Below are 16544 nucleotides of genomic sequence, written 5' to 3' on the forward strand. Positions count from 1 at the left end.
AGCTATGAAAGAAGCTGAGGAAGTAGGTAGATGGGGTGAAAGTTTGCAATCAATTCGAATCCTCTTACTCATTATTAAATATAATATGAAACTGTGTCTTTACTGAAAAAAAAACAAAAAACCAAACCAAAAACACCCAACCAACTAGCCAATAAACCCCAAGCCCAAATGGGCTAAATAAATATGAAATAAAAATAAGATAATAAAAATTCTCTTATACTAAATCTACCTGGAGCTATATATGATTAAACTAGTAAATTCAAGATCAAGCTTGCTTTACCAAGATCTTTCAAACACATAACCACTGCTTCTGTGGCTACAATCACTTGGTTAGGTTCCCCACAAGGCTAGACTAGATTTTATATTATTTTATAACACAGACAAAAAATAAAGTAAAATTTATGGAAATAGTATGAACTTTAAGACTACATTCCCAAACCTAAAAAAAAAAAAAAAAAAAAGCTTTGCCTAAGTCTAATATTCTACTATGAATAAGTGAATTCTCTTTATTTGACCATGGTCATGTCTGCTTAAGGGGTTTTGATGTTGTTGTTGGTTTTTTGTTAAGTTTCTTCTGTCTCTATATGAAAATGGTGACATTCTGAAGCACTCAAAATAACTTTGAGGAAGACATAATCTGGGAAATAGATCAAGAAATAAAATTCACTTTTAATTGATCTAAATTCATCATGGTCATCAACATCCAATTCTTCCAAATTTTATAAAGAATATTGTTGTAATCAAGAGGAAGGCTTCTTTGCTTATAGTAGTAATTTAAGCTATAACATCCTTCCCCCTGAAAAGAAGCCTATGAATTCAGTTCAGTTTCCATTTAGTGTACAGACACAGACATCTAAATGAAAATCTAGTCCGTCAGCTATTTTTCTTTCATACTCAAAAGAATGAATATGATGCTACTGTCAGGGATCTGACTGCAAGATCTACAAACTCTTCCATCACTACCTCAGGGTCTGCTATTTTCTGTTCAAGATCAGGTCTGACAAGATGAACCTTGGATAAGATGTCCAGAAGAAAAGCAAAGTTAATGAGAAAGAGTTTTGAGGAGCTAGGAGGGGGCTTCAGGCCCTGACTTGGGAGCTGCATCCGAGCTCTGGCCTACGCTTGGACCAGGCTGTGAGTTGGGATGGCCTTGCATCACTGCCATGACCTCCTTCAGCTTGGCCTCCTCTGGCCCCAGCCCAGCACGCCTGCTCCTCTCCTCTTGCCAGGGCACTGGGAGGCTGCACCTGGGTGCAACTCCAGCTCCCCAAACCCTGCCCCCCTGCCCAACACCCTGATCTGCTGCTCTCTGAGGACTTACAAGTGACTACCCCATTTGGGATTCTGTCTACATAACAGCTTTCCAAAGATGAACACTTTTAAATAAAGGTATTTCTTCTCATTCCTCCTCAAAATCTTCCTTATTGCTATATCTTTTTAGTTGTATCACTTGATCAGAAATTAAGTCTGGAGTCCTTAAAAGTGTTATTTGATAGAAAGGAGCTGGACAGAGTCCAAGCAGTTGACTACACAGGCCCAGCCCAAGGATCAGTGAAGTTTTATTTGTAAAATTAGTAATATTCATAAAATTAATTGGTAGCACGGCCTTTTGAAAAGCTTTGGCACAAGTCAGATACTATTTTTCCATGTATTTTAGGGATTAAAATGGATTAGGAATAATTCCTAAAAGGTAGTTTGGATACAGTTATTTGGTTTTGGAGTTCAGAACATTCAAACAGACAATTAATTATGTGGTTATAGTGTACCTCAGGGCCGAAAAACACATCCTGGACAATTCTACTTACAAGTGACCCTGTGAATGCAAGAATCATGAAGCCACCAGAAGCCAGTAGAAGAGCAGAAAAGAGGCAAAAGAACAACTGTGACTACAGTTATCTTGAGTTTCACATTTTTTATTTCACCATCACTGCATAAAAATGGCAAAAGCTGTCCAAGGCTGAAGGGCCAAAATCTGGAAAGGACCACAGTGGGTCATCTGGTCCAACCTCCCTGCTCAAGCAGGGTTATCCCAGAGCACATAGCACAGGCTTGTGTGCAGACAGTTCTTGGACATCTCCAGTGAGGGAGACTCCACAGCCTCTCTGGGAAATCTGTTCCAGTGTCTACTCACCAGCACAGTAAAGAATTTCTTCCTCATGTTCAGGTGGAACTTCCTGTGCATCAGTTTCTGCCCTTGCCTCTTGTCCTATTGCCTGGCACCACCAAGCAGAGGCTGCTCCATCCCCTTGACATCCTCCCTTCAGATACTGATAGACACTGATGAAGTCTCCCTGAGTAACCCCAAGGCTGAACTGGCCCAGCTCCCTCAGCCCATCCAAAACCTCAGAACTCTCTCAGACTAGTTAGATATGGAAACTGTATTTAGTTTCTACCAAGTGTAGAGTTCCTGAAATAGATAAGAGCTTTTGGGCCTCTGAGATTCAATGTTAACAGGATTGTAATGGACAGATTTCTACAATCTAAAGTTCAGAACAGATAGGAAAGTTTCGACCCTTATCATCAATTTTTTTATCTCTGGCTGTTTTTTGAAACATGTGTTCCTAAATTTTTCTGCACAAATGTTCTCCACTCATTAAAATCAACGGTGGTTGCAGCTCCACTTTTAGCAACAGGGGTCCAAGGTTCCAAAGCTCAGTGCAAGGCAGGATGAAAAGAACATTTAAAAAATAAGGTTTAAAAAATAAGCTACTGATTATCTATTTTGCCACATATACAAGGGTTTTCGCTGTATTAAATTAAATATAAATGCAACAGTTACAAAATGCCAAGTATGGAAAAAGGCACAAAAAGAAAATAGCAATGGAAAAATATAAATTCACTCTCTCAGAGTAGACCAGGACAGAGCCAGAGATGATGATGTTATCGGGTTTCTTTCTAGGATGATTGTAAATTCCCATGTCCTGGTGCAAGGAGAGATTATGACCCAAATTAATGAGGCTGAAGCTGGTCAATGGGAGTGTGAACAGAGTGGTGCTGCACTGCCAATGCCACCATCTAAGAGCAGCCAAGCCTGCACTCACTGCTTTGCTAAGGAAGCACTCAGAAGTTAAACATCTAAAGCAGATAATAAATTCATTAATCAAATTAGCTCAGACAAAAGAGGCATCTCCAGCAGTGTCCTTTAATCACAGTTATATAAAAGTTTTGGGGCTTGCTGGTTGATAGGATTTTTTTGTATGTGTTTTCTTTTTTTAAATCAACTTCTTGACACTATCATAAAACTGTGACTGAAGAGAAACTGAGGGAAAATTTCTTCCTGAGGGGTAGTGGTAGAGCACAAAGTGCTGATGAGACAGTGTACAGAAAGAAAACAGAAATGAAACAAAGAAATGGGTGCTGGAAGTGTGTTGAATAGAGGTCATGAAGAGAGGTGAATTGTAAGGGATTGTGAGTGCTTCAACAAGAGACAGAATACTCTCATTGAGCAGACTTGCAAAACCACAGGGGATTGCCAAAGAAAAGGTTAAAATTTGGCAGGAGATACTCCTCCTATTTTGAAGATCAGAGCCTTTCCTATACCCAGACTCCATCCTTCTGCACCTGCAGTTTGCTGAAGCAGTCTGTTCTCCACTGTTTTGCATGGAAAGGATGAAATAATGTTTTGTTTGTTTAGAACTATCTAAAAATTACTCCACATAGCCTTGATGATTGGCAAATGTGGGAAGTGTGAACTGTGCGAGTGCAACCTAAAAAGATGCAGACTTTAAACGGGAAAAATGTAAAGTGTTTAGAAAACAGAAACTGTCGATCAAGGTCTACAGAAAATGGCTTTCAACTTGGACTAGCTTTAAAAATGAAACACATTAACAGTTATTTTAAAAAAATCAAAATATTTAAACACTGTTTTACAGCCTTAGCTCTAAACCTATTAGAGTGTCCTCATAATTTAATTTAAAATGTTGCAGTTGGTGAAGGTCATGCTGTAAAAGAACATACAATTTCTGACAATCATTAGAAATGTATTTACAAATTCTAGAGACAAATAACATTAGAAATGTATTTACAAAATTCTAGAGACAAATAACATCCATCTGCTATGTTTAGTCCTCTGAAACTTTAAAAAGCATGTATTAGAAAACAATCTTCATTTTTAATTTATTTTTTTTCAAATTTTCCTTCTGATTCTGCAGACCATGAATGCTGCATCCTTAACTGCTGCAAGTCAGCTTAATTCCTGTGAGTCTCAGGCTACAACCCCTGAGTTTATGAAACATGGGAAGTCTGTAATGATCAATAGATTAGTATAACTGCCACAGTGAAAAAATAACTGATGTCAATCTTTGAATTTCACTAAACACATCTTTTTTTTTTCTCCTCCATTTATGATGGGATGCCTTTTGCATATGTTAAAAAAAATAATGAGAACAAAGAGATGCCATTCTAGAAAGACAGCTATATTAATATTCGAATGGAAAAAAAAAAGGATCATTCAAACACTTTTATCTAATAATTTCAGCATTTGATCCATATGAACACAGGTATACAGCTTGAACCTCGAAAAACTGAAATTCACTATTTTTAAGGATGAATGTCTCTCTATAATGAGAATAAAGTGATGGCATTATTGTTCTCAGTTAACTAAACCTGAAGACTGACTGGGAAAAGGACAGCAGCAAAGAGGGATATTATCCATAAACACTGAAAGCAAAAATACTTATGGCTAGATGACAAAACTATTTTCACTGCAAAGAAATGAGTAGATTTACTTCCAGCTAAAAATGGTACTTTAATATGATTCACATCTGAACCAAAGAATGCCATTAGATTTTTTTTTCATGAAGTGTCTTAAATATTTAAATTCTCACTTCTCAAAAGTTCACACAGTTATGTAGCAAGACTAAGAACACAGAAGGACCAGGTTACAATCCCATCATTGACTCAGCCTCACAAGGGGAAGAGTGGTCAAATGAACAAATAATTTCTGAGTTCTATTTCCATAATGTGCTAAATTAGGTACAAAAGTGTCTATTGTTAGTAGCTACTCCAGATGACGGATTTTTAGATTTTATACATTTTTGGAAGAAGTGGACTGCTACTACCAGACAGACTCATCTTTTCACTTAAGACATCTAGGCTGACATGCTATCTGAGGACAACCCACAACTGCTACTTTGTCCAGATGTGGATAGAGTCATCTCACCTACTGCCAAACATCAAGCATTCCAAATTCACATCTAGGAAACGGCAAGAGACAGGCACTTCCTTAAGGCACTTCATGCCGTCCTAAAATTGGAGGTGTAACAGGCGAGAGGAACAGCCCTCTGCAAATGCCTCTCTCCTCAGCAAAAGGAAGCCCAGGATATCAGCTCAGACCGCAGAGGTGCAACTTGGGCTTGCTGAAGTGAGGTGAGGGGCACCCACTTCCAGCCTCGAGGGACAGAGCAACTCTTGGCCACGCGCGTCCCTCCTGGGCAGGTTGGTTTCGTAGAAAATACTCTCTATTTTTCTTTTTTTTTTTTTTTAAATTTATTTTTATTTCTTTCTTTTTCACTGCTGTCCAATGCAGCGGCTTCTCGGGGTGGGCACGATCGTCAACCTCCTTTCCCCGGGACGCACCGCCTGCCGCAGCCCCGGGGTCGGCCGGAGCAGCCCGGGGATCAGGGCAGCCCGGGGGTCGGGGCTGGGAGCTCGGGGGGGGCACCCCGGGGTCGGGGCTTGGCGGGGGCAGCCCGGGGGTGCGGGCCCGGCGTGTCGGCAGCAGCGGGGCCCGGGCGGGCAGAGCCGCGGCCCAGCCCCGCCGCCGCCGGGCGCGGCCAATGAGCGCGGCCGGGGCGGGCTCGGGAGCGGCGCCGCCGCTACTTATCCTCGCCGGAGGGGCCGGGCAGCCCAGAGCGGCGCGGGCGGAGGAGCCGGTTGGCGGCGGCGAGCACGGGTGGCGCTTCCTCTGCGGCGCCCATGGGGACAGGACGACTTTAAAGGAGTTTGGGGGGGTTCTGGCGCTGGGCGACCACGGGTACGGAAGGGGACGGGAGGGACCCCTCGGGCAGGGGGTGCCGATTGCCTGCTTTTTACCTGTGCCTTGCGGGGTCCCGGCCGGACTGCCGGCACCGGGCGGGCAGCTCCGGGGCCGTGCGCTCCTCCTGCCACCTCCCCGCACCAGCGCTGCCCGGCTGCACACCGCTGGAGGGAGGGCTCGGGACCCTCCGGCCGGAGCCTCCCCGAGCCCCCGGAGCCCTCTCCCCTCGCAGAGCGGAGACTCCCGGTGCAACTCCGTCCCCCCGCGCGGAGGCGGCGGGCGGCGGGGAGGCTCCTCTCCTGGCGCTCGGAGCCGCCGCTCCGGAGTCGGGGCTCTGCCCTGCCCCGCACCCCGGGGATAGGGGGAAGGGTCCGCACTGGGAGTTTCTCCCTTGTACGAAGGGGAGGGAAGGAGTCGGGGACGGATGGGGTCTTAGGGCGGAATCGCTGAAATCTTTTGTATGTGCCTTGATTTATTTTTTTTTTCTTTCGTTCTTTCTTTCCTTTCCTCTGCGTGCACTCTCCTTCCCATCTCTTGTTCTTCTCTGTGTCTGCCCACCCCACCCTCCTTTAGATCCGGCGATTTCTGCCCTCGCCTCGCCCTGTCATTGATGGGAAATCAACTGGATCGCATCACCCACCTGAATTACAGCGAGCTGCCGACCGGGGACCCCTCGGGGATCGAGAAGGACGAGCTGCGCGTCGGGGTGGCTTACTTCTTTTCGGATGAGGAGGAGGACCTGGACGAGCGAGGCCAGCCAGACAAGTACGGCGTGAAGGGCTCCGGCAGCCCTGGGCAGGAGACGCCCACCCACCACCTCCACCACCAGCTGGTGCTGAACGAGACTCAGTTCTCCGCTTTCCGCGGCCAGGAATGCATCTTCTCCAAGGTCAGCAGCGGCCCCCAGGCTGGGGACCTCAGTGTCTACTCGGTGTCAGCCCTGCCAGCCCTCTGCAAGCCGGGGGACCTGCTGGAGCTGCTCTACCTGGGGCCGTCGGAGCACCCGCCGCCGCACTGGGCCGTGTACGTGGGCGGCGGGCAGATCATCCACCTGCACCAGGGGCAGATCCGCCAGGACAGCTTGTACGAGGCGGCCGCGGGCAACGTGGGCCGGGTGGTGAATAGCTGGTACCGCTTCCGCCCGCTGGTGGCGGAGCTGGTGGTGCAGAACGCCTGCGGGCACCTGGGCTTAAAAAGCGACGAGATCTGCTGGACTAACTCCGAGAGCTTCGCCGCCTGGTGCCGCTTCGGGAAACGGGAGTTCAAAGCCGGGGGGGAGCTGCAGGCGGCTGCTGGCACCCAGCACCAGCAGCAGTACTATCTCAAAATCCACTTGGCAGAGAACAAGGTGCATACGGCGAGGTTCCACAGCCTGGAGGATCTAATACGCGAGAAGCGCCGGATCGATGCCAGTGGCAAACTGAGGGTGATCAAGGACCTGGCTATAGTGGATGGGAAAGAATAGGGAGGAGCAGGAGTACGTGGCTATCTTCCTTCTGCCCTGCCCGGGGAGACCAGCCTGCCGTTGAGTCAGGAGGCTGCACCCTCCTTCCGTGGGACGCGACTGGAAGCAGGATCCATGGCAACATTCCAAAAAAAACCAGCATTCTTTACACCCATAGCCAGTATTTTGTTTGGCTTTTAATAGCATTAATGCTGAAAGAGCGAGAGAGAGGAAGAAAAGAGGGGGGAGGTGCAGGAAGGCTGTTCTCAGAGTATGTGGACAAAGTCTCTCCTGTCAATCAATGTTGACCATTCTAGCAACATGCCAATAAAATTTCAAATTGAAATTTCTTTTTAAATTTTTATTTCATGGCTTTAATCCATGATAAGTTTTAAGCATCTGGGACTGTGGATGTGGAAGTAGCTGAATAAGATTTTAGCTAATATATTTGCCTTGTGGCCAACCAAAAGCATCAGTCATACTTTTCTAACTGGGAGAGGAAGGGGGTGTTGGGGTGGAGGGTAAATGCCTGTTTGTTTTGTTTCTTCACACTGCTGCTTCAGTCTGTAGCCGCAACCCAGTTTTTGTCCCAACCAACTCTGGCAAGCAATTTACTAGGAAAAAATACTTTCAGATTTCTGCTTGAAATCTCTCGCATTTAAAATATTTGCCTTTGCTTTCTGTTTGCAGCTCTCTGCTAAATATCATCATAATGCATGAGCTCTTTCCACCTCTTCCTTCCTCCCACCCTCCCTGCCTTTTTTTTTTCTTTTTTAAATTAAAAAAAAAAAGTTGGTGAGCAGCTGTTTTCCGAAAACTAAATTCAATGGTTAAAAGGAAGTGGTGTATTTTGGAGAACAGTATACTCAGAGATCCAGACACTAGGATTTTGTGCTTGAGCTGTGGGTTTTGTACCACTGCTTCGATATCTGTTCATATACAGGTCAATAGAATCCTTTTGAATTCTGCATGTTGCCTCATTGGAACAGCAATTTATTGCGTATTTACAATTCCACTTCAAGAAATAGATGTAATGTGGCCAAGTTCATCTTGCATTTCAAATTCCCAGCAACTAAAAATTCTGTTCAGTGTAAGTTTAGAAAGCCACAGCAGCATTTAAAAGATGCCTTTTGATGTGATGTGAGCAATGCCTTGTCTGTATTTCAGATCCTGTTCACTCATTGCTTAATTCTAAGTTTTGAAGTGAAAGATCAGAGAATTAAATATATTTTAAAAAAATCTCAAGAAGTATACTGGGGCATTTCTTTTTATTATTCTGAGCTGCATATAACTTGTAATTTTGTCTTTGCATGTTTCAGTGCTGAAAAGAAAATGCATTTGGTTTTGTTCTCTCTTCCTACATCAATGTCAGATGACAGAAGTAATAGCCCTCTTTTGTATATATATATATGATACACTCCACCCCCTATCAATGTACTGTGTCCCAACTCTTTTTTTTTTTGTATTAAACAATGTCATAAGCAACCTTGTTGCAACAGTAATTTCATTTCTACAAAGCATTTGCCTACTATAGCTGAAGAGGCGAGGGTGGAGTGTACTTCATTATAATAGAAGTGTTAGCATAAATATCTTTAAGAAAAAGCAAACAAAAACCTGTCCCCCCAAAACTGCACCTCTTTGGTGAAGGTCATCTAATGGGCTTTGTCCTTGCTAACACATGTGGCAAAATTATGTGGTAATAGGCAGTGTTACTTTTACCATTTCCCCTAAAGTACCTTGCTTAGTACAATATAGGGTAAAAATGTGAATTGTAATTACTCTCAAATACTGTTGAAATAGCCTCAAACCACATTATTCTTTTTAATAAATGTGTAATATTTTAGCTTTATGTAGGCAGTAGTGGCTGTCTGATGATAACTTTGCCCATAACATGAACAGAATCTTCTACCTAGGGTTTGTGTATCTTATTGTGGTACGTTAGATTGCCTAAATCCTCTGTTAGAACTGATTTCCCTGTACCACTTGGTGGGAGCACTGTGGGATTGCAGAAAGGCATTGGGTTTACGAGGCACTTGCAAAACATTAAAAACTGATAGAAGAAGGAAAGGTGGGCAAAAGCAATTAATTTGATTTTTCCCTTATAAAAATATGCATTAGAGACCTGAGGTTGCAAGAGGCAGGGAGAATTAAATGAAGAGGGAATAAGTACCAGAATGTTTATGAATGAACAAGAATAACGTAGAGTTATAGTGTTATTTTTGATTTCTGAAATGGTTTTTCTTCAAATTGCAGTTAGATTAATGGGATTAGACAAAGATTCCTTGGAAGATCAGAATTTTATGTCCTTACTAGTGACAATTAAAAACATACTAAATTTAAACTTTTCACTGTGCTTTCGGAATACTCTTTCATTCTGAACCCCATTTTAATGGTACATTTTTTTGCAATGATTTAGTAACCTGGTTCATTAACGTGATGATTTTCCTTGTTTTACCCAGCTGAATGTAGAATGGTATTTTATAGTATATAAAAGAAATTATAGGAGCGAGTGTATACTTATTTATTCAAGCTCTGTGAGAGACCTTTGGCATCGCTCTGAATTTGTACAAATAAAGGTACAACAGTGTAAGGCCTTAGTCCTTTGCATAAGGACTGCAGAAAATATGCTGGAAATAGTAAGAGCTGGTATTGACCGAGGATATAGTATTGTCAAGACTGTGTTCAAGTAGCAGTCTGTAATTAGCAACAAGGGTACCAATACAGGTTTTTTTTTTTCTTATTTTTCTTTAGCTAGACTTCAGTCCAGAGCTACTGGCAGCAATCTGGTCCTGATTCATAGCCCATTGAAGTTAATGGCTCTTGCTGACCAGTGAACTTTGCATCAGATTGTTAGGAGGTGGTTAAAATTTGTGGAGCTTGAGGAAGAGTGAGATTTAAGATGACACTTCAGAGACCAGAAGAGCCACCTTTCTGAGATGGGAGACCATGGACACAGGCAGCACTGAAAAATGTGGGAAGAAAACAGACAAGTTCTGAAACAAGCAGTGTTAACCTGAGATGGCAGTAGGGAATCTGTAAAAAAGACTGAATGAAAAGTGAATATAAAAAGTTGTTCAGTGCCTTGAAACAAGAATTGGAAGACAGGGAGCAGTCAGCTGCAAGAAAGGCAATGATGCAAATGACTGACAGGTAAAAAATGTAATTGATTGTATTCATCATTCAGGATCAGTGGGCCTGGCAGAGTTAACATTTCCATTTCCAGCACTGAAGATATTGAAAAATTGCATTTTATCTTTGGAATCTGTTTACATTCTTTGGTCTAGCTACCTAGGGTAAATATTTACATCTCATTCATTGCTCTTGAAGTACTGACTTGTAATATGACAGCAATGTCAAGATGTTTTGCAGTCTTTCTTCTGTGTCACATTTCAAGCTTTCCGTTAGCTATTTGAGTAACAGTTCTATAGAATTTCTTTTGCTTAGATATGATTCTCTTCTCAAAATGCAATCTTTTGAATTGCTTTGAGACTTAACATTTTATTAAAAAATTCAATTCATTTCTCTAGAAAGATAGAGAGCCTTTGTGAAATGTTTTCCTGTCATGACCAGAATGTTTACTGCTTGTTGGTTGTGCATACTGAGAGAGGATTCTAAGGATGGGTAGCAAAATAGGTTTTGCTACTGTCAGATTTTGTCTCCATCCTCATCTTATATCACCAGAGGACATTGTTTTCATTTTCTTGGGATTCTTTTTCTCCTTTCAAGTGTTATGGTTGTAAAAAATGGAGAGGGGAAAAAAAAAAAAACAACAAACCCAACCTAAACCAAAACCCTCATAGCATGCTGTTTATGGGATATGCTATTGATCCGTATAGTGGATTTAAGGTTAAAAGCAGGGTGCAACAAGACATGGCCTTTGGGGTGTGACAAGAAGTGGCCCTTGGTCTGTGCTAGAATGTGCACTTTTAGTTCTCTTGCCTCATTTTGAGTAAGTGTCTTTCATTTCTTTTCAATGCTTCAGGTAAGTAATGTGCAAAACTGGCGGAGTTTATAGACTCGCTTATGCGATGTGTTGAACGTCTGTAATTCCATCCATGTTTGCTGGAGTTGAGGCAATGCTGCCTCACACAGAGCATCGTGTGGGATCAGGGGCCTCAGCCTGCCAAGCTCCACACCCTCTCTCTACAGCTGCAGAGGACATAGTGGTCTGGGGAAGCTACTGCTAATTTCAAGATTCAGTTATTTTCTGTGAAAGATTTCTACTAGAGTAGTGTATGGACAGTATCCTGCCCGTAATTATACTTGGATGTGGCTAAAACATTCTATGTGCTGCTGCTTATGGTGTGAAAACACTCTGCTTCCTGCTTTATAACCCAGGAGAAAGATAGAAGTCCCAGTGCCAAAGAAGTAAGCCAGAAATGCTTAAGGAGGTATGATTGGGCTGCAATGCTGAGGGAGTTTCACTGCAGAATTAAGGTCTAAAGGATAACTTTACATGACTAGAGTGTGATCAAGTGCTGCTGTTAGTTGAGTGTCAGTGTTTCCATGGCAAGTGTGGAATTTATTTGCTTGCCTTATTATTATGAAATATTTAACTTTTCTGTCCTATGAGTTCAAATTTAATATGTGAAGCTGCCCTACGTTCATGGATCTTCTGACTCAATATTAGTTTGAGGTGTCAGAATTTTTTACAAGTTTATTGTCAAGAAAATTAATGCGTACTGACTGGGAACAGATACTTTACTGAACTGCTAGTAAATCAAAAAGAGAGTAGTGTAGATGTTAGGCTGAAAAAGGGAATGAACCAAGAATCTTCTGTTACTGGGCATATCCACAGATTTTTTTCCAGATTATATAGATATAATCTATACAGATATAAACTGCCAGTGCTGTAATTTTTCAAAGTGGTTGTGGCATTCTACATTCTCTCTTTTGAAAAATACTATTACCAGTCTAAATAATCCAAATCCCCAGTAAAGTTCTATTTTTTTATATAGAAACTCCATTGAAGTTAACAGTTACTTTGTTCATATTTTCCTTTGAGAAATAAGCTTTTTTTTTTTGTTAAAGGATTTAAAATTGAGCAGCTAGTAATATGCACTTTGATTTCTTAATTTTAAGTATTTTACATCAAGCACAAATGTATATAAGTTGATCTGTCCAGATGAATGATAGAATTTCCATTAGCTGAGTCCATTCAGATTAAGAATGTAGTTGTTTGGGGATTTTTTTCATATTTTAATTATGGAACCTTGGGGCATTTCTGATTCTAGAGATGATGCATGTATGTAAAACTGTTTGCCGGATCAGGATTTTTAAAGTAAAAGATCTCTCCTCTTCATGTGCCATTAACTTTGGACTAAAATCAAGGAGTAGGACTTAGCCAGGATCAAGACCTCAGCAACAACCTCCTATGGAATTTTATGAAAGGCTCATGTGTGTGATGTCAACCATAAGGGCCTTAATTATATTTTCTTACTTGTACATATAGTAATCATCTATGCAAATTGGCATTTTCCTAGGTAAAGTAGGTTAATGCTTTTCAAACATCCCTTGGACTTCTCTCGTGTGTCTTTGTGGGTAGATGTGTTGGGAACAAATCAAAAAGCTGGAGTTTACTGCTGTAGAGCCAATATCTCCAGCTATTTTGACAGGAACTCTGGTGGAATTTGGAACCAGTGTGGCTACAGCAGGAAAGGGTGGAAGAATTTGCAGTTAAGCTTCAGGCTGTTCTAGGAAGATGCTCAGAGCTAAGCTTGAAATTCCATTCTTTCTTTTCTCCAAGGTGCAAGAGGGTGAGTGGCTGTGTACCCCTCACACATAAAACCATTCACACTTTGGAGATCCATGCCACTGCCTAGGTTCACACTTTGGAGATCCATGCCACTGCCTAGGCAAAATAGGGTGAGTAAAATATGCAGTGTCTCATCAGCCTTAAGAAGCAAACAAGAAGCAAACAATTTTTCACAGTTTAAATGCTATTTGGATACAGTGTGGCACTGGCAATCCATTTAGAAAAATCCCATTTTTAAGCTGATAAACTAAACAGCATAATGTTTATAAATGGGAAACCTCAATAAGCCCTCTTGTTAATCTCTATACAGCAGAGGTAAGAGCTTTTTCCCAGTTTATGTAAATAAAAGAGTAGCCCTGATTCAAGAAAATTATCATGGGGTAGAATTTGGAAATAAATTAAACAATCCAACTCCAAGTTTAGTTCTGATGTGACACCATCACTGCTGCAGGTGAATAAATAGCAAATACCTAACAGTGTGAATAAATACCAAGTTCTGTATTGTGACACTTCTTCACAGCAGAGTATTTTATGCCATAGAAGGAATATTCCTTGTATGTTATTCAATATGAGTAAACATACCACAATCTGGTCTTAAAACAGATCTTTTCTTCCATATGTTCCTATTGTTTCCATATGCCCTTTCAGTCAGCTGAAAGCAATATAAAAACTAAGACTGAAAAATATACTAATTGATTGTAAATATTTAGGCAGGAATTTATATGCATATTGACATATAACTAATAGATGTACTTGTATATACATACAGATTTGCATACTTTGTGTTATGCATACACACACTCAACAAGTCTTGACTATTTTGTTAGTATTGGTAACAAATGTCAGTCATTTCAGTATGTCTATTATCTATGTAACAGATGGGTACCCAAGACTTTGCTGACAGGATTTTAGCGCTGTTCAAATATTTGTTCTTTAGGGTATGCCATGGTCTTCTGACATCAAGAGAAGTAAGTTAAATATGTGGGGTTTGACATATTGCTACTTACTGGAGGAAAACTATCAAGAAACACTACACTTGGCAATAATGAAGTATGCTTTTAGAACGAACTATGCTGCTACTGACTTGTGTATTTATAAATAAAAGAATGATCCAATGAAGAATCCATCTATCTTTCTCTTTGGCATCTTTAAATGGATAGTGCCACAAGGGGTGTTTTCATAATATGATTGTGCTTCCACTCAGTTCAATATTTTGGAATCGTATCACTGAAATTAGTAGTGTTGTTGAGACATACTCAACTGTTGTTGTGTAGTTGTTCTAAAGTAAAGAAGTGGCAGCATTGATATTTCTTGATTTTTCTCATCTTTCTTTGAATCGGTAAGTTTATTTCAAAGGCTAAAAGGTGTGACTTTGAAAAGCACTTACTGCAGATTGGACACTCTCCATTGAATTCATTATTGATTTTTCACCAGAGTTATTTGAACCACGGTTAGGCTTATACTAACTTCTTTTAGAAACGTTAGTTAATGGATAGAGGATGATAGGATTTTATCTATCCAAAATTCTTTGTCCTCATCAAACCACCTTAGGGTGATATGAGGCCCTTTTCCATGTACAAGCCCATGACTAGAAATCATTGACTATTGGAACTGAATCCTTGCCCAGAGACTTCTGTCATTTCCAGAGGCTGTGGTAAGTAAGAGAATTTACTCATCCCCCTTTAATAAAAAATATTTTATTGAAATAAATAAGTAAATGTATTGCTATTAAAGCTCAAAAGAGTCTAACAGATAATGGACCACCATAACATTGCTGATAATTTAAACATTGGACAGAGCATCAGCAGCAGCTTCTTTAAAGAAATTTAGATTGCATGTTCAGGTATGCCATCACTGACAGAAGTACCTTAGATGAATGCAAGGACCTATTTATGTTTATCAGAGACTATATGATACAACTCTTAATATGACAGAACTAAATACTTTAGCTTTGGACTCAGACCTCATTACATGAGATGTCAGCCTACTCTCCAGGCTTTCCAGATTAGTATTTCCAGCCTGTCCTGACTTCATACCATTGATTCTTCAGTTAGGGGTAATCAAAGGTCATTAATAGTGAAAAGTTCACTTTAATTGACCAGTCGACTCATTTTAATTATGGCAATATAAAAGAGTTTCAGGTCCTAGACCCCTACACAAAGGGTTAGTTAATATGCAGATTCATCCTGGCAGTAAATACTGCCTGGATCCCGATAGCTCTAGCTAAGGGCTGTAGAAGAGTTTCCTCCTTTATCTCTCAAGCTGAAGAAATAGCAAAAAAAAGACTGGTAGAAAAAAAAGGTTCTGAAAAGTCATATTCAGAATGACTGAATACGGCTATTCTTTAATGCTTGTGCTTTGTGTACAGATAGAAACATGCAGATAAAACTTCTCTGAGTTAGAAGCACCAATTATAGAAATGATACCCTTTAAATTTTGCCGTGCTAGAACCTTGCATACGTACACTGAATAAAGGGGATAAACTTTTGCTATTCCATTTCACAGCATGCTAGTAACTTTTTTTAATCTGTAGGAACTCAAAGTTCACTGTCTGCTGATAAGGTACCCCAAGAGCAACAGAAATGTCAAATTTTTGCATACTGCAAGAGTTCTTAGTACTGAAAACTGATCTTCAGTTTCAGTCTCCTGAAAGCCTTAATCTCATACATACCTTTGAACTTTTAATGACTTTCCTAAGAATAATGTCCAAGATAACGAGAAAGGAAATAATGTAGGAACAAAAAATGTCAGAGAAATAATTTGTTTCATGTTCATATGTGGACTGTCATATATTTCTTTTTTTCCTTGAGATAGAAATAAGATTCCTGTTGATATTTAGGGAACTGTTTGGTTAGCAGCCTTCATAGACTTAAAAAAACTAAGGTGTGCTTTACTTGAAACAAAAGATGCTAGGGAAAAGGAACACAGGAATTTTCAAGTGTAAAAGAGTTGCTATATTGACAGGAAGATTCAATTCATGTTCTTTAACTATTCTAATCCATATATGAACTAGTTCCAAACTGAATAGCTCAAAACATGAAAGAATTGTTAATTATTTTTGTTCACAGTGCTCTGTTTTACAAATATGATTAGTCATTTGTGGTACCTCAGCTTCTCAGTATTTCACTGAAGACCTGTCAGACCGGTTATGTTTTCCAAATATTATCAAACTTCTGTCTCCTGAAAATAAAGCAGATTCTAGTTAGAAACTGAAGACAGATTATGTGGAGTTTGGAAAATATTACTCAAATATTTTAAAAAGCTTTCATTTATGTAAAATAAATCTTACAAAACATAGAATTCAATATTCTATCCTACTGCATATTAAATATATTAGGATTTTTAAATATAGAAGTGATCATAGTGTA

At 40.6% G+C, this 16544-nt stretch overlaps 1 protein-coding gene across 2 annotated transcripts; it reads left to right on the forward strand.

The window, feature by feature from the left end:
• Positions 1–5819: 5819 nt before the first annotated feature.
• LRATD1 (LRAT domain containing 1) lies at positions 5820–9769 on the forward strand. 2 transcript variants are annotated; one of them, XM_054629562.2, is made up of 2 exons: positions 5820–5974; positions 6551–9769. In XM_054629562.2, the coding sequence occupies exon 2, from the start codon at positions 6588–6590 to the stop codon at positions 7440–7442; it is 855 nt and encodes a 284-aa protein (XP_054485537.1). In that variant the 5' UTR covers positions 5820–5974; positions 6551–6587; the 3' UTR covers positions 7443–9769. The 2 variants fall into 2 exon arrangements, with proteins under 2 accessions (XP_054485537.1, XP_077031200.1); XM_077175085.1 differs by lacking the exon at positions 5820–5974 and adding an exon at positions 6117–6370.
• Positions 9770–16544: the final 6775 nt, after the last annotated feature.

Source organism: Agelaius phoeniceus, chromosome 3 (assembly GCF_051311805.1).
Source record: "Agelaius phoeniceus isolate bAgePho1 chromosome 3, bAgePho1.hap1, whole genome shotgun sequence".
Taxonomy (NCBI): domain Eukaryota; kingdom Metazoa; phylum Chordata; class Aves; order Passeriformes; family Icteridae; genus Agelaius; species Agelaius phoeniceus.

Coding starts and splice junctions, on each gene's coding strand:
- LRATD1 (XM_054629562.2), top strand. CDS start 6,588: ATGGGAAATCAACTGGATCGCATCACCCACCTGAATTACAGCGAGCTG.